General features: G+C 39.6%; 1 protein-coding gene across 2 annotated transcripts in view; it reads left to right on the forward strand.

Moving 5' to 3' along the window:
• SRPK1 (SRSF protein kinase 1) overlaps positions 1-18841 on the forward strand; it is a 78851-nt gene that overhangs the window by 288 nt on the left and 59722 nt on the right. For both annotated transcript variants that reach the window (XM_021684674.1, XM_021684673.1), the window contains exon 2: positions 320-380. In XM_021684674.1, the coding sequence (XP_021540349.1) occupies positions 320-380 (61 nt within the window). The remainder of the gene's footprint in view (positions 1-319; positions 381-18841) is intronic.

Genomic DNA, 18841 nt, shown 5'->3' on the forward strand with positions numbered 1-18841 from the left:
CCCTTGTTCCCCGCCAGGCCGGCCCGCGCCTTGGGGCCGCTGCAGGGCCTGGCGCTCGGCGAACCAGACAGACCCCCGCCCGCCGGCCTCCTGACGCGGCCCGAGCCCCCGCCGGCGCACCCCGCCTGGGCGCTGCTCTGCGCCCCGTGGGCCGCCCGCCGCCCGGCCGGCCGCCTCGCCGAAGCCGCGGCGCTCGCCCCGGAGCCGCCCCTCAGGCAGGCCCCGCACCCGGGCCTCGCCCCCCTGCTGGGTCTCCACCCTCACCTTGGTTGCCTCCTTTCCTCCACATTCGCCCTTCATCCATCCCTCTCTCCTGCAGTGCTTGCGCTCCAGGCCCGAAAGAAAAGGACCAAGGCCAAGAAGGACAAAGCCCAAAGGAAGTGAGTCTTGTACCCCAACATCCCATTCTTTGGATTTCCTACCGCACCTCCTCTCCTCCGGTTTCACCTCTTGAGCGTGCGCCGGGTTTGGGCACCGCGCGGCCCCGGCCACATGGCCTCGGAGTGGCCTTGGAGGGTCGCACTCAGTGAAGCATGTGGAACGGAGCCGATGTTGCCGAGGGCCAGGCCTGGGTCTTAGCAGCCCCGGGCCTGCTGGAAAGGGCTGTTGGCGGAGGACCAGCGCCCGTCCGGTACATTAGCTCTCCAACTCCGGAGAGGAGGCACCCCTCCCCGAGTCTGGGCCTCCGGGCGGAGCTGGTAGATCATTATCAGTTCGTGGACTGTTGGTCTCTTCCATACCTGCTTCCCCGAGTCCTAAGTGGACTCCTGCGTCGGCACGGTAGGCCGGCAGGGAGTTCTCAGATGAATTTTCCGCAGTTGGCTCTGCCAGCCTACACGCTCCCGTTTATAAAGGAGGGCACGGAGCTTTCCCCGGGGTTAGTCAACTTCCTGAGCCTGCTCGGCGCGTCGCCTGCCCTGCAGTGTGCGGGCAGACCACGGTGTATGCAGCCGGCTTCTGCTACTGCTTCTCTTCTCTCGAAACCTCAAGTCCTCGCGCTCGGTGCACATACCTTCGGGAGCGGGCCTCTCGGTAGTGACGGGAGAGTTCTTGAGCCCCCACCGTTGGCGATTCTGGTTTGGTGTGTTCAGTGCCACATGTCCGGCTTTATCAGCAGGATGCATAACCGTGGTTTAGCGCTACTGTGGGAAACACAAAAGTTGGTCACATCTTAGAAACGCCCAGTAGAGGGCTTCTGCCAGTGAGGCTTAGTCTAAAGAACTTTTAGCTCCGGCTAACGTTTAATTGCACAGTGTCTTGGAAGTTGTCTTTTAGGCAATTTGTATTGAGAAAAAGAAATGCATTATTTTCTTGACACTTTCCCATTTACTTGATATGTGGAGTTGCACGCAGCTTCATTCTTCTTAGGTTGATAAAACGAGCATTTCTGAGGTTTTCTTAGGTTACTTTTCTGAATGATATTACCAGATGTGGTGTGTCTGTCTCGTTTTTGGTGGCTATCTAATGTTTGAGAAGAGCACATAATGACTTCTATCAATAGAGCTAAAGTGGTAGGTGACCTCACGTCTTGCTCCATTTCCATCGGCTGTCTTATGAAGTTTTTTTATTTTGTAAAGTGCTTGGTAACCTACACATTTAAATGTGAGTTTATCTATGTGTTTGTGTGTGTGTTTGCCTCTTGATTATCCATGTATGGATTATTTCAAAACCAGTTTTTAATCCCAGATTGGCTTAACGGAAACAGCCGAGGAGCTAACCTGGTTCTTGTCTGCAGTGGGAATTTAAATGTTACTCTTTTTTTGTATGTGCCTTAGTTTTGTTATTCCCTGTGGAGCTGATATGACTGTGTTATAAAACGTTATCTTTTCTGCTGATGTAGGGAGATGGTAATTTTATTATTTACTGTATTCTGTCCTGGTCTCTCCACATGGAAATTAATTTTGTATCAACCTGAATAGCCTATAACTTGGGAAGAAAATATATATAGGTGATCTTATTTATTTATTTAGCTAGTTAGTTTTAAATAAGCTCCACACCCTATGTGGGGCTTGAACTCACAACCCTGAGATCAAGAGTCACATGCTCTACCGACTGAGCCAGCCAGGCACCCCGATCATATATTTTTATTTTTTATTTTTAAAAAAAATTTGTTTATTTTTAAAGATTTTATTTATTTATTTATTTGACAGAGAGCACAAGCAGGGGGAGCAGGAGAGGGAGAAGCAGGCTCCCCTCCAAGCAGGGAGCCTGATGCGGGGCCTGATCCCAGGACCCTGGGATCATACCTGAACTGAAGGCAGTCGCTTAACCAACTGAGCCACCCAGGCACCCCGGATCATATATTTTTAGCACTAGATATTCATTACTTTGGATTATCTATTTAGACCATGTGCTTTACTTCTAAAGCGGAATATGTGTGCTTTGGATTATCTGTTACTCCTTCACTCACTGCTGGATAATTTGTATTCATTATTTACATACTTGCACAAAAGCAAATGAATAGCACAAGATAATCTAGCAGTCATTTTACTATTTGATCTTGTACAACTTTAACTCTTGAACTTTTATGTAAATGAGCCACCCTCATTTACTTGTGGTTTCAGAGGTGCTTTATTTTTGTTTTTGTCTTAAGTTAATAGTTTTTCTTGACAATTTTACCTTTTTTTTTTGTTTGTTTCTCCAGACTCCTTTTAAGTAGCTGAAATGTCTAATTAACTTGGTTAGAGTACTGTGTGAGAAGTTCAAGCCCCACCTGACTCAGGTAACTTGACTCTGCTCCATGAGTCCTGACTGCACTCCCGATTTCCAGTCGTTTTGCAAAGGCACGCTGCTAGTTACCAGATTAGTCAGGGAGAAGGTCTGAAGTCGAAGCATGCCATAAAATTTGGTCTTCGGAGTGAGTCAAATCTGGTTTGAATTGCGATTTTGCCACTTTTAGCAATCTGACCTTGGATAATTTAGTTAAGGAAATGGTCCTATATATTATGACTAGTAGCTTAGTCATGATGAAAACTGATTAAGAAGTTACAAAAATTAACCATTTAAATGAAAAATTTTGGAAACTTTTGGAAGTACAGCCATAACCACATCTTAGTAATTTAGTCATGGTATAGTAGAGGTGGAAAGGATTTCAGTCCCCTAATTTTGTAGATCTTAAAACTAGAACCTACATACATGAAATATGTTCATGGAGCTGGAGCTGGTTGTAGCAGGGTCAAAACTGGGATCCAGGGCTCCTGCCTTCCAGCTCAGTGCTCTCTAGTATTTGTTTCTTTTGGGTTCTTTTGCTGTGCTGAAAGATTTGACTTTGGGGATTTTTAATTGTCTTATTTGAAGAATTTTGTCTCCACTTCACTTTTTCAGACACTGTACTCTTATTTACTAACATTAACTAGTGGATGATAATCTCTGTTTTACTTTACAGATAAAGAAATTGAGATTTTCCATATTACTCCCATAGAAAATTGTAAAGCTAGGATTCAACCCCGGGTACAATAGACCCCAAAGCCCTCGGTACTAACCATTGCTGTCACCCAAATGACAGTTCTTCTGATGTGTCTGAGGACAAACAAGGTAGAAACTGAGCAAACTGGGGCTTCTGCTAAGGTACCTCAGGATGCCTGGGTTAAAATTTAAGTACCCTTTCATGGCCCACTGGCTGTATCTCTAAAAGGGCACAAATCTCTTTCTTTCGTCATTCAGTTTTCAATATATATATCAGTAGGTGTGTGCCTTTATCTGTTTGTCATAAGCTTTTATAATTTAACACTATGTTTGCTTTTGACGTTATTTCTATGGAACATGATTCCAGAATGGATTTCATATCTAATAATTTTGTTACTTAGCTTAGGAAGTTAGTTGGGACAGTAATTTTTACTTTCTTTGAAGTTAAGAACTTTATAAATTTGGTAGTAAAATTATTTGCACTGGAAAAGTGATTTTGCTCATTTTAGCACTCCCTGATCTATGGAGTTAAAGGAAAGATGGCTTTATTTCCTAATTTTCCAAAAAAATTGTTGTATTGAAAATTTAGAAGAAAAGATAGTTGAAAATTTCTAACATTTTTATCCAGTAGAGAGTAGAGTACATAAACTTGAATTTTTTAATTAAATGGTATTGGATGCTTTTTACACTTAACAGTGTACCTTGGAAATTGATTCTGTATCAGTTCCTTATAGTGTAGCCTTACTATTTTTTTAGTATGCCTTTTTCACTAAGGCTTAGAAATGGTTCCGTAGCAGGGCACCTGAGTGGCTTAGCTGGTTAAGCATCCAACTCTTGATCTCAGCTCAGGTCTTGCAGGTCTTGATCTCAGGGTCATGAGTTCAAGCCCCGCATTGGGCTCCACACTGGGCATGGGACCTACTTAAAAAAAAAAAAAAGAAGAAATGGTTCCATATCAGGACACAGTGAGTAGCTTCATCTAGCATTCCATCATTCCATTAATTGGATGTATCATAATTAATATTTTAGTTCCTATTAAGCATATATATACACACATATATATAGTTCCTATTAGGCATATCTATATATACATCCAAAAGTGGAATCATTGGGTATACTTTTTCCCCAGCTAACATTATCATGCATGTTTTTCATAGCATTAAATATTCCATATCCTTTTCAGTGTTCAGTGTATGTTGTTTCCAGTTTTTCACAATTCACAGCTAAGATGAATAAGTTTTTGGATAACCGTTGCTCACATCAGTGATTATTTACTTAGGATAAATTCTTAGAAGTGATATTACTGGTATGTACATTTTAAAGGTTTTTAAATTTGGGGCACCTGGGTGGCTCAGTCATTAAGTGTCTGCCTTTGGCTCAGGTCATAATCCTGGGGTCCTGGGATCGAGCCCCACATCCGGCTCCCTGCTCAGTGGGGAGTCTGCTTCTCCCTCTCCCTCTGACCTTCCCCCCCCTGCTTGTGCACGCACTTGCTCACTCTCAAATGAATAAATAAAAATAAAGGTTTTTACATTCATGTTGTCAAAGTTTTCTACAGAGACATTAACTAGTTTAATTAGGAATTAACTAGTTGCATTTTCCTATTCATTAAACAGATAATTTTTGAACACCTTTCATATCCCAGCAGTTTTCCATCCTGTGATACATCAGTGAAGGAAAAACATCTTTGTCCTTGGGAACTTTATTTTCAGGGGGATGGGGGGCAGAGAATAAACACACATAGTAAGTACATTATGTGGTATGTTGGGCGATAAATTGAAAAAATAGAGGAAGATAAGGGGAACTGAGAAGTGGGGATGGGGGTGCAGTTTTAAATAGGGTGATTGAAGCCATATTGAGAATGTAACACTTGAAGGAGGGGAATGATGGAGGACTGCTCCAGTCACAGTGTTGGAAGTGGGAATATTCTTGCACATCCTGCTTGGCCACCAGAACTGGGCAGTGTTACTTTAAAACCTTCCCGAATTTGGTAATCTATAATTTTAATTTTTTTGTGTTGATCTATAATCTATATACCTATAGATAGGTAATCTATAATTTTAATTTCTTTTGTTACCAATAAGGTCAGCCATTTGTGGGATGTGTTTATTGGCCTGCTCCTGGCTTTTACCCATTTTTATATTGGATTGTTGATCATTTTCGTGATATTAAGAGCTATTTATTAAGAATATACCTTTGTCGGGCGCCTGGGTGGCTCAGTCGTTAAGCGCCTGCCTTCGGCTCAGGTCATGATCCCAGGGTCCTGGGATCGAGTCCCACATCGGGCTCCCTGCTCAGCGGGAAGCCTGCTTCTCCCTCTCCCATTCCCCCTGCTTGTGTTCCCTCTCTCGCTGTCTCTCTCTCTCTCTCTGTTGAAAAATAAATAAAATCTTTAAAAAAAAAAATTTTTTTTAAATAATAATAAAATAAATAAATAAAAGAATATACCTTTGTCATGTGGCAGATTTGTATTTCTCAAGCCTTTCTAATTTCATTTATAATGTGTTTTGACGAATTGATTTTTTTAAAATGTGGCAAATCTGTCTTTTCCTTTGCTTTTTATCTTTGAAATTTTCAGTGGCAATTGTCATCTTTAAAAAAGTTTTATATTTGTGATTCCATTCAAGTGTGCAGTTGCACAATTGCATTTCTAGAATTGGGGTTGTCAGAAATACTTTCTTGTCCTCTTTTCTTCCTCAGTAAGTTTATATTATGTTAGTAAATTTTGTTTACATGTCTTTCTGCTACAGTGAGGCCCAGAGGCTTGCCCCATTACTATGTTCCTTTAGATTACTTGAAACCACCAACTTATAGAAGTGCTGAAGTGGTGGTAGGTACTTAGGAACTCCTTTATCAAAAATGAAGAAAAGACAGGCTAGTCAACTAGATTCAGGTTTTACTATATTTTTATACCTGGCGAGATAACTGTGACAATCTTTCTCCCTCCCCCCCCGCCCCCCAATCTTAGGGAGACTTTTTGCTCCATGCTTCCCAGATCTTCTCTGTTACTGATGCTAGTTTAGGGGCTAATTTTATTCTTATATTGGCTAACGTATTATTTTAATGCTTCTCTCACTGTAACTGAATTAATTCCAAGCAAGTAAGAAAATTCAGATAGCCAAGAGGTTTTTTTGAATTCTTCGTTTCCGGTACAATGCAAATAATGATTAGTTAAGGAGAGATAGATAACTAGATGTATTTAAAATCTTGCAGGTTTTTTTCATTGAATTTGAGACGCTATCAGTTTTAAATTACACCATCTTACATGTACCATGTAGAGAAAATACTACCAATTAAACTGATACACCATTTGCTGTAAGATGTGTCTTGATTTCAGAGATGTGGGAATGGTGGGAGACCCTTTTTGTGTTTGAATTTGTGAAATGCAGTAATTCCAGTGATGTGTGGAATTGGCAGCATTTTGTCTTTTTAAGCGTTATTGTGGAAAATTTCAAATATATACAAAAGAGAAAATGGCAAAATAAACTTTTGTATCCATCTGAACTTCAACAATTATGGTTAATGTTTCATCTTTATTTCCTGCTTCTACTCCCCTCCATCTTTTTTTTAAAGCACACCGCAGACATCATATCATTATGTAAGAAATGGACTCTTAATTTTCTAAACATAGCTACAGTACTATTATCACACTTAGAGATTTTTGAACCAAGACCTTAATATCAAATATCCAATCAGGGTTCAAATTTCCCTGCTAATTTTAAGTTTGTTTGAATCAGGATTCATAAGGTCATTATATGGCTAGTGTTTGAAAAGTCTCTCTGGTCTTTTTTTTTTTTAAGGTTTATTTATTTATTTATTTGACAGAGAGAGAGAGACACAGCGAGAGAGGGAACACAAGCAGGAGGGGTGGGAGAGGGAGAAGCAGGCCTCCCGCCGAGCAGGGAGCCCGATGTGGGGCTCGATCCCAGGACCCTGGGATCATGACCTGAGCCGAAGGCAGACGCTTAACGACTGAGCCATCCAGGCGCCCCTCTGGTCTTTTTATCTATAGGTTCTTCAGTCAGATTACGGAGTTTTTTCCCTGCAAATTTGTTTTTGCTAGACTGCTTCATAGGTGGTGGTGTATACTTCTACCAGGAGACACCTACTGTCGAGTTAAATTTTTGTGATGTTAGTGGCCACTGATCATTGCCTAGATGCATTTTATTTAGGGTTGCAAAGTGGTAATATTCTGTTCTTTAATTTATTAATTGTTCTATAAAGAGAAACTTTACCTCATCTCTTTGGTTACCCAGAGAGACACTTCATATATGTAAGACACAGGATAAATACTTTCCAGTTTTCATATAATGAATTAGATTCCTAGCATCCTCCAAAATGACCAATAAAGATTTATTTTAATACAGACTCACAGATATAAACATATTTGTGTTTCAGTCCTTTGTAGTTGGGTTTTTTTTTTCCGTAGTACAGCTTTATGGAGGTATTATATACCATGAAATTTGCCTGTTTAATGTGTATAATTCAGTGGTTTTTAGTATGCTCACAGAGTTGTGCCACCATCACCGTGATCTAATAAGTTTGAAACATTTTCATCACCCCGAAAAGAAACCCTGTACCCATTAGCAGTCACTCCTCATAACCCCCCAATAGTACCCCACCTCTAATCCTAGGCAATGACTAATCCACTTTTTTGTCTATCTGGACATTTCATATAATGGAATCATACAGTAAGTGGTCTTTTGTGACCGGCTCTTTACCTTAGCATAATGTTTTCAATATTCATGCATTTTGTAGCATGTATAGTCTTTTTTTGTTTGTTTTTTTTTTAGATTTTATTTATTTATTTGACAGAGAGAGCACAAGTAGGCAGAGAGGCAGGGAGAAGCAGGCTCTCCGCTGAGCAGGGAGCCTGATGTGGGGCTTGATCCCAGGACTCTGCCAAAGGCAGCCGCTCAACTGACTGAGCCACCCGGGCGCCCTGTATAGTTATTTTTATTGATTGCTCCATCTTTGGCCAGTTGGGAGTCCCTTCACAGTGGCCTGGCCCCAAAGTCCGTTTGACTTAATCTGAGGCATCTTTTATGGCTTTTTTTGCTCTCTGGTATGACAGTTTTTCCAGACTTACCTTGTGCATTTTCTGCCCAGATCAGGAAAGGCCTTTCTCTAAGAAGCTTTTTAGTGGGAAATGGCATCTCAGGATCACAATCTAGGCACTTAAAGTGCTTATTCCTGCTGAGTTAGTCATTGTTTCTAGGCCTTGTCTGTGATTGGAGCTAGGCAGTCAGTTGTGTTTTTCCTTTTAAAAAAAATCATGAGTTCGTGTTATACTTAAAAATCAAATTAGGGGCACCTGGGTGGCACAGTCGTTAAGCGTCTGCCTTTGGCTCCGGTCATGATCCCAGGGTCCTGGGATCGAGCCCCTCGTCGGGCTCCCTGCCCTGCAGGAAGCCTGCTTCAGCCTCTGCCCACTCTCCCTGCTTGTGTTCCCTCTCTGGCTGGCTTTCTGTCAAATAAAATCTTAAAAAAAAAATCAAATTAAACGGGCAACCCTATGGGAACCCCTCTCACTCTTGAGAGCTTTTTCTTTATCTTCACTTGATAAACTTCATCGCTTTACTCACCAAAAAAAGGGGAAAAAAAATCAAATGACATCAGGGACTTTTTCTTAACCTTTGATTTTTCATCTCCCATCTCCCGTCTCCCATACTGGAAACCCCTTATTCTCAACAGCACCAACATGATTACTTGTTTTCCTTTTCCCACAGTATAAATACAGAATAGTCTCAGAATGATAATGCGAATACTACCACCAACATATGATTATCGAAGAAAGCTAATGATTTTTTTGTTGTTTTTAAACCTTAGGATATATTTCCCTAGGGATGTAGAGTCAAATTACTGAGTTTTGAAGTTACTTGGGCTAGTTTCTTGCTGTGTAATTATGTTACCCCCTGGTTAGCGCAGATTCAGTTGTCATTTTGCTTTCATTTTACATCATCTTTGGCATTTTTCAAGATTCCAAATCTTACAGAATTTGGGTCACCTGTGTTTTTAATTTAAAGTGAATATTGTATGTAATTTGTGATTGTGTTGGTTTGTTTTTAGAATGTGGCTTATAAAGCATCCTCTGAGTAAGCCAAAAGGGAATAGTGATTATTAGAATGTGTGGAGTGGGCCTCCTCCTTTGTATCTGAAGAAGAAAAGACTTCTTAGCTCTCCCTCATTGTCCTGTGAGAAGATGAGTCCAGTGTAATCAGATCTTCAGATTTTTCAAGAGACCCTGGAAATCTTTGTTTTCCTGTAATTCTCCAGATTATTTGGTGTTCACAACTATTTTGATTTTTTTTTCTTTTTCAACCATTGTAAACAAAAGTTTAGGGGCAGGATTTGGCTTACGGTCTGCAGTTTGTAATCTCTGCCATAGATTTTGAACAGGGTGAGGGTTAGGCATTAATAGCCTAATTAATTGGTTTAATACTATCTCAAGTACCCTTTCCTAAAGTTACAGTAAACACAGTTGTGGAAGAGCCCTGTGGTTCTGTGTACCTCTTACTGGAGAATTAACTTTGGGAATTTGGAAAAAAAAACATGAGATCAGCTATGAAGACTGGCGTATCCGGTCTTTCAACTCTTGACAAAGAATGATTTCAGAAAGTTATCAGAAGCCACAAAATAAGTTAAATATACTTTTTCATTTTCAGAGAAGTAGTACTGGACACAAAAGTCAGTTGGCAGGAGCTAGATAAATAAAAATCACGTTCATTTGTACCATGACAAACCTTCAGTTGTATAGATGAAGATTAAAGTCCGGGGTAATTTGTTGCTATTGGGTAATAAGTTTATTGGTGGCTTAAATGCCTTGGACAATATGGATAGGTATTTAGGATAGCTTCTCAAGAAGTTTGAGAACCTTTAACATATGTTTTTTAAAGATTTTGGTTTTTTTAAAGTAATCTCTACACCCAACGTGTGGCTCAGACTTACAACCCTGAGATCAAGAGTTGCACGCCCAACTGACTGAGCCAGCCAGACGCCCCTTAAATACATATTTTAACTACCATATAAGAATTGTCACCAGTAGTGATGAACAGACATCAGTGCCATGAAGTATTTATTTATTTATTTATTTAAGAGAGAGAATGAGAGAGAGAGAGAGCATGAGAGGGAGGAGGGTCAGAGGGAGAAGCAGACTCCCCGCTGAGCAGGGAGCCCGATGCGGGACTCGATCCCGGGACTCCAGGATCATGACCTGAGCCAAAGGCAGTCGCTTAACCAACTGAGCCACCCAGGCGCCCCAGTGCCATGAAGTTTGAATCACATTGATGACCTTTGTATATTTGATTTATTCAAATTCTAAATTCTTAGTTCTGAGTGGCTAGGCATTTTTAAAAAGGCTGCCAGTATTTTTGGGGGTGATTTTGTGAACTTTTGTTTCCTGAAATACCAATGTAGTCTTATTTTTTTTAAGATTTTATTTATTTATTTGAGAGAGAGAGAGAAACGGCATGAGAGAGTATAGGGTCAGAGGGAGAAGCAGGCTCCTCCCCACTGAGCTGGGAGCCTGATGTGGGACTCGATCCCAGAACTCCGGGATCGTGACCTGAGCCGAAGGCAGTCGCCAACCAACTGAGCCCCCAACGTAGTTTTATTTTGTAACTGATTATAAATGTAATTTATGGCAACTGTATCTTCTCATTGACTTTGTTTTTAATTATGGTGCTGCTCCAGTTTGTGAATGTTCTTGAATGTCCTTTTAACCAGGGAGTTTGATCCAAGATGTCAGGTTCTTTCTACACATGAGCTTGGTGGCAAGCTCCCTTGATACTCCTTTTCTCTTCTACAACTCTGTATGCCTTTGAGAATAGATTTAACAGGAACTATTTTGCATTTTTCTTTGCTAATAGTAACAATGTAATGTAATTAAATTAGTTAACTTGTGCTCATGTTTCTAGGTGGTAGGTTAGTATAGGTATATGCTTATATGCTGTTTACCAAAAAGAGCTTGTCCTTTTTAATCACACAGCCCCAGGTTCCTGCTTTTCTCCAGCACCATTGCTGGGTGAACTTGGACAATGTCATTTGACTTCCCTGAGTCTGACTTGGCTTATCTGTAGATGGTGAGATCCTGAGGGTGAATTTGCATGTGAGTGCCTAGGCTAGTTTAGCGTTAAGCCAGAGTAAAGTACTGGTTACTCCCTTCTTCGTGCTTTCTTCCTTACCTTAGATGGGTTTACCTTTGACTTTTATGTGACATTTCTTATTATTATTCATGTATGAAACTAATTAATGGTTTTAACTTACCTGTTGGTGTTTCCTCTATATGAATCTGTACATGTAAAGTCTGATTTGGGGTATAATTGCCTAAAGGTAAGGGATAATTTACATTTAATTAACACCTGATAAATTTAGGCACTCAAACTTTTATTTTGATGGTGCCAAACCCTAGCTCCAGTTTAGGATTACTGAGTTGAGATTAGTACTTGAGTATGTCTCAGAAGTTAAGTTTAGCTTGTCAGTTTGCAAAAGAAAGAAATACCTGTCAGGAAAAATATATATGGAAAAGTAGTGTAGTGGGAGAATTTGAGTACTTACTGAGCTCTACTGTGTGTAGGTGCTGGAACTTAAAATAGTATCTTACTAAATTTTTGCATCAGATCAGGTAACTTCAGAAGAGATGCAAAGATGATTTCAAGCACGGTCAGCTCTTCCCCTCAAGGGGCTTATGATCTTTTAAGGGAGGTGAGTATACAGATATGATTTTCTCTTTATCTGTATTAGTTTTCTAGGGTTACTGTAATAAAGTACCACAAACTGGGTGGCTTAACCCACAGAAATTTATTGTCTCACAGTTCTGGGGGCTGCAAGTCTGAAATCAAGATATCAGCAGGGTTGGTTCCTTCTGAGGGCTGAGAAGAAAGACTGTTTCAGGCTTCTGCCCTTGTCTTCAAGATGGCCATCTTTTCCCTGTGTCTGTGCATCATCTTCCCTCTGTGTGTGTGTCTCAGTTTGTGTCCAGATTTTCCCCTTTTATAAGGACACTAGTAATTGGATTAGGGTTCATCCCAATGACCTCATCTTAACTTGTTCACCTCTATAAAGGTCCTGTCTCCAAATAAAGGCACTTTCTGAGATACTGGAGGCTAAGACTCCAGTGTATCTTTTGGGGGGGGCGGGGGGGGGGGGGGCAATACAGTTCAACCCGTAACACAGTCTCTAGACTGCATTAGGAGATCCTACAACTCTTTGTTCCCCACAGTCAAAAGAAATGAAGACTTAAGTTTACAAGTATGTAACCTAGAGTTGCTAGGGTGCTTTGTCTAAGTCAGCTTTTAGTTTGTCTTTTGAAGCCAGAGCTAAATCATTTCTAAGACCCAAAACCCATCATCTTCAAATCAGTTCTTCCTCCTGGATTTCAGTTTTATTTTGAATCATTCCAGATTAAACTCCAGCATCTCTCATCTCTTTACTCAAATGTCACAACCCTATTTAAAATAACATCAGTATGGGGCGCCTGGGTGGCTCTGTCATTAGGCGTCTGCCTTCGGCTCAGATCATGATCCCAGAGCCCCACATCGGGCTCCCTGCTCAGCGGGAAGCCTACTTCTCCCTCTCCCACTCCACCTGCTTGTGTTCCCTCTCTCACTGTGTCTCTCTCTGTCAGATAAATAAATAAAATCTTTAAAAAATAAAATAAAATAACATTAGTGTACTCTGTCCCCTTACCTTAATTTTTCTTCATAGCCCTTCTTGTAGCCTGACATTATAGAACTTGTATCTCCTTGAGAGACATTGAGGTAGGACTTTGATGGGACTTTGCTGTCCCAGCTTTAGCTACTCACTGGCAAAAACTCAAGAACCAGATAGATTCAGATTATTTAGGGCTGTTTTTTGTAACCTCATGCTCAAATGTAAACATGATGAAGACCCTGGACTTTTTTTTTTTTTTTTTTTTTTGCTCCTGGCTGCATTTCTGGTGCCTAGAAAAGTGCCTGACACAAATACTTAGTAAAAATTGACTAATGAACAGATAATTGCTTATTCCTTTTCCCTTATTTCTTACATGCAGTGCTACAATTTATGTATCAGGCCCTGTACTAAGCATAGGATAAGCATAATCTCTATAAGGTAGATTTTTATGCTGTCCTCTTTTTACACACTGGGCAGCAGAAGGACAAAGAGCTTCCTGAACTAGCAGTTTATCCAAAATCATGGAGCTCTGGTAAACTATGGAGCCAGGATCAAACCTAAGTCTCATGGCATCAGAGGCCTTGCTTGTAACTACTGCCTTTGCAATGTCTCCTGTATCTTTGCTTTCTGGTCCTGCTACCTTTTACCACCTTCTTGACAAAGGAATTTTTCTAAAGCACTGTTTTTATAGGGTTACTTTGCTGCTTACATGTCTTGATGACTTCCACATAAAGTAATTCAGTGCTTGACATTTAAGGCGCTTCACAGTCTCCTTCAGTTTGGGGACTGGTTTGGGGTGAGGGAGGTGTCATGGACAATCAAAGGATGGTGAGCAGTAGCTAGGGATGAAAGAGAAGATACATGCCTCGTTATGTATTCCTTTTCTAAGCATTTGGGATACAGGCATTGAGCAAAATAAAGTTTGTCCTCATGAGACTTACATTCTGGGAGTGTGGAAAGGAAGACAAGAAAATGTCAAGTGCTGAAGAAAAATATAGCAGGGTAAGGGGGTGGAGGGAAGGCTTGCAGCCACCTGCTCTTTTATATAGGAGTGTCAAGAAAGTTCTGAAAAGGCAACACTAAACACAGAACTAGAGAGATGTGGTCAGAGAAGATGGGTTTGGGGGCCAGTGGAAAATTGGATCATGAAAGGCCTTGTAAGGCTGTTGTGAAAACATCTGTTTTGAGTCTAGTAGTTGCCTGGTATTGGTGCTTATTTAAAAATCAGTTGTGTTTTTGTTTTCTATGTATAATTAAGTCTAAAATGCTGCCTATGGAAATCTAGGCTGCTGAGATTGGGAGATCACAGAGTGCCATCTAGTGGCTGTTTATCATAAATGTGGGTGAGCCTTCCAGACTAAGAAGACTACAGTAGTTTGTTTTGCTGGCTCAGTCATATAAGTGGAAAATGTGACTGCCTGAAGAAAACCTTTGTTTATGAACTATATGAGAGTTACAGACATTGTCCCTCGTACCCCTAAATACTTCATGTATTGCCTTAGAACAAGGACATTCCGTTATATAACCAGAATTATTAAATAAAACATTGATACATTATTATTTAATATGGATTTTATTCAGTTTTGCCAACTGTCCCAATGTCTTTATAGAAAAACAGATTTTTTCTGGCTTAGTATCTAATCTAGGATCATTCATTGCATTTAGTTTTTATGTCTCTTAAATCTAGAACAGTTCCATAGCCTGCCTTTGTCTTTTCCTGACATTGATAAAGTACTGGTTACTCCCTTCTTCATGCTTTCTTCCTTACCTTAGATGGGTTTTCCTTTGACTTTTATGTGACATTTCTTATTATTCATGTATCAAACTAATTAATGGTTTTAACTTACCTGTTGGTGTTGACATTGATATTTTTGAAGAAAATAGGCCATTTATTTTCTAGAATGTCTTTCATTCGTGTTTGTCTGTTTCCTCATGATTCAGGTTTTGTGTGTTGGTACCACCTAAGTAAATTGTATCTTCCTTGGTGCATCATATCATATCTGTCCCAGTATTGGTGGTGTTACCTTTGATTGCTTAATTAAGGTGGTGACTACTCAGTTTCTCCAGCATAATGTTATGTTTTTCTCCTTTGCAAATCGTAAATTCTCTGTGGGGAGATACTTTGACCTGTGTAAATAACTTTTTCCTCATTGATATTTCACTGTTTTAGTTTCTATTGTTGATTCTTGCCTAAATCAGTTATTATTATGACAGTTGCAAATGGTGATTACCTAATTCTCCCATTTTCTGCTATAGTTATTGGTCAGCATTCTGTTAGAAAAAAACGTTCCCCTTTTCCCATTCATCATCATAGTCCTAATCATTGGTATGAACTTAGGGAGTCTGTTTTATTCAGTGAGTTTTAATCCATTATTCTCATTATTTGATGCTCATATTCTTTCACATTTGGCCAGTGTGAGCCCCTTCAAGCTGGCACCTTGTCTTTCGAGGAGTCTTCTGCATTCTTTGAGCACTATACTTTCTAGCACAACAGAATGTTCCAGGTTCATCTTGTACTTTGCCTGCTCCAACCCTGGGATCAATTCTTTCTCTAAGGAGCCCTGGTTCCTTCCTTTTAGTAAAGACTGGTATTTAGAAACCAAGATTTGGGTATCATTTTAAGCTCCAAAAAATTGTATGTTGGACAGTATGTTGGCATAGTAGGAGGTTTCTGTGACATCACAGTCCTTTATTTCCAGTGAAAATCTTAGGTGGCAGAACCTATGATAACCTCCTCACGCCTGTTCTTTTGCATTACCCTACACTGAGTAGGCTATTGGAGCTATGGTAATTAATGTTGTAGTAAAGCTCCATATTTCTATTCTTGAAACAATAACATTGTAGAATTTGTGATTAATAAGTCCCCTAAAATATTGAATACATGAAGACTCATTTGAATAATAATTAGTTCTCCCTAAATTAATACACAAGTGTCCTATCTAATAACAATATTCTGTTAAGAACTGAAGCAGAGGGGTGCCTGAGTGGCTCAGTCGTTAAGCGTCTGCCTTCGGCTCAGGTCATGATCCCAGGATCCTGGGATCAAGCCCCGCATTGGGCTCCCTGCTCAGCCAGGAGCCTGCTTCTCCCTCTCCCACTCACCCTGCTTGTGTTCCCACTCTAGCTGTCTCTGTGTCAAATAAATAAATAAATCTTAAAAAAAAAAAAGAAAAAAGAACTGAAGCAGATTTTAAATTTTATGGAAAAATACAAATGTAAAAGTAATAAAAATTGTGAAAAGTATAATAATAAGGATGGGATGGGAACTGTCCAGATATTTTAAATGCTGTGAAGTTATAATAATTAAAATTGCTTGATACTTATACTTGAATAAACAAGACAGTGGAACAGAATAGAGAATTCAAAAAGCAGTAAAGGCGTGGGAATTTAACACCATAAAAGTTGTATTTCAAATGAATTCAGAAAAAAATGGATTCCAACTACTGTTGGAAGAACTGGGATTTAAAAAAATATTCTCGTCCTGTTCTTAACACAATTAATTAGAGGTGGATCAAAGATTTAAACATTAAAAAAGAAACTATGAACATATAAGAAAAATGTGAAAATTAAAAGTGAAATAATCTTGGAGGAAGGCAGGCCTCCTAATAAGCATGACCAAAAGCTGTATCTAAAGATTGAAATATTTTATAAGAATAAAAAATGTATACATGACAAAAAGGAAAAAAAGGAGAGTCAAACCAAAAAACACTGGGGAAAAAGTACTTTTCAGCCTGTGCTCAAAGTGTGATGTTCATTTGGCATGCCGTTAGGTTCATTTGTTAGTGTTTGCATTCCATTTTGGGTTCTCCGCACATCGTAGTTGGTTTTATTTTTTTATTTTAGGAGCCAAAGGACACATTACTGTGGTTCTGAAGAGTCAGAGCTATAGGAAAAGATATACTCAGAAGTGCACTTCCTCCTCATCCCGGCTACCCCCTTCCCCTCTTTTTCCACCTCTTTCCCACTTGCCCATTGTTGCTTTAGTTTCTCTGTTACTCTTCCTGTGTTTCACTTTGCACAAATGAGCAGGTGCATGTATTTTTTTTAATATCCTCTTCTTTCTTCCGTGGAAGGTAGCATACTATAGCTACTCCTTTGCACTATGCTTTTTCCATTTAGCCATATGTCGTGGTTATCTATTACCCTATATCAGTTCATAAAGAACTTCCTGAGCCCTTTTTTTTTTTTCCTTTTTTGCAGCTGCGTAATGCTCAATTGTGTGCACGTACCACACTGTATTCACCAACTCCCATGTGTGGGCATTTAGGTTGTTTTCAGTATTTTGCAATTACAAACAAGGCTACAGTGAATAGCCTCCTGCAGACGTATTTCCAGTTTGTTGAAGGTGTATCTTTCAGGGTAGATTCCTAGAAGTGGAATTGCTGAGTTTGGAAGCCACATAGATTTATCATTAAGTATTACCAGATTTCCTTTCAGCAGGATTGTGCTGTGTGCATTCTCACTAGCAGTGTATCAGAGTGCTCATCCTTCAACAGCTTCACCAACAGAATGTGTTGTTATTTTTTGGCAGTCTGATAGGTGAGAAATGGTATCTCGGTATTTAATTTACATTTCTCTTTCAGTGAGTTTGACCTTTTTTTTAATATGTGTGGAGCATCGTTTTTACCTCTTTTTGTGAATTGTCTGATCTCCATTCAGCTTTTTTTTTTAAGCCTGTAGCAAAGTTGAAAAAAAAATGGTATGATAACCTGTAATTGTCTTCTCCTGTGTTCACTAACTGCTGACATTTTGCCATATTTTCTTCCATCTTTCTATATCAAAGTACACAATTTGATGACTTTTGGCAGCTGTATGCATCCATGAAACCACCACCATAATCAAAGTACAAAGAATTTTGTTGTGCCCAGAAGTTTCCTCATGCTCCTTTGTAGTCCATTCCTTCCTATACCGCTGGCCCCAGGCAATGACTGATTATTCTCTGACACTACACATCAGTTTACATTTTCTAGAGTTTTATGTAAATGTAAATACACAGCATGTGTTCTTTTGTATTTGGCTTCTTTCATTCAGCATAATGATTTTGAGATGCATCCATGTTTCGTGTGTATCAGTAGCTTATTTCTTTTTATTGCTGCATAATGTTCCAGTGTATGGATTTACCACAATTTGTTTATCCATTCACCTTTTGATGATCATCTGGGTAGTTTCCAGTTTCTGGCCTTTATGAAATAAAGCTGTCTACATGGTAATTTTGTTGCTGAACCATTTGAAAGTTGCAGGTCTCATGACACATTATCTGTAAATACTTCAAGATACATCTCCTAAGAATGACATTTCTTTTAATAAATGCAATAATGTTATTATACTAATATTGATCACACCTAAGAAAGTGAATATTCAATATCTTCTAATACTCTGACCATATTTAGATTTTCCTGTTATCTCAAATATGTCTTTTACACCTTTTTTTGGATCTAGAATTTAGTCAGGGTTCAAGCATTACATTTGGCTATGTCTCTTCAGCTTTAGTTATGTCTAGATTCTACATAAGGAGATACTCCAGGTTCCCTATGCTTTCCCTTCCCCAGACTGGAATCATCCATTGCTCCAAAGAACCCCCTTGTGTTTTTTAGTGAGTAATTATATTTGGAAACCAAGGTCTAGGTGCTGGTCCTGCTCATTGCTATTAGGGTTCTGTTGTTTCTAGGCCTTTTCTTTTCAGTGGGCGTAGAGGGTAGAGCTAGGAAATATATTTAAATATATATTTTAATAATATATATATATTTCATGGTACTTCCAATTCCAGTGTACTATGGGTTTTCTT

The sequence above is a fragment of the Neomonachus schauinslandi genome, chromosome 8 (genome assembly GCF_002201575.2).
Source record: "Neomonachus schauinslandi chromosome 8, ASM220157v2, whole genome shotgun sequence".
NCBI classification, from domain to species: domain Eukaryota; kingdom Metazoa; phylum Chordata; class Mammalia; order Carnivora; family Phocidae; genus Neomonachus; species Neomonachus schauinslandi.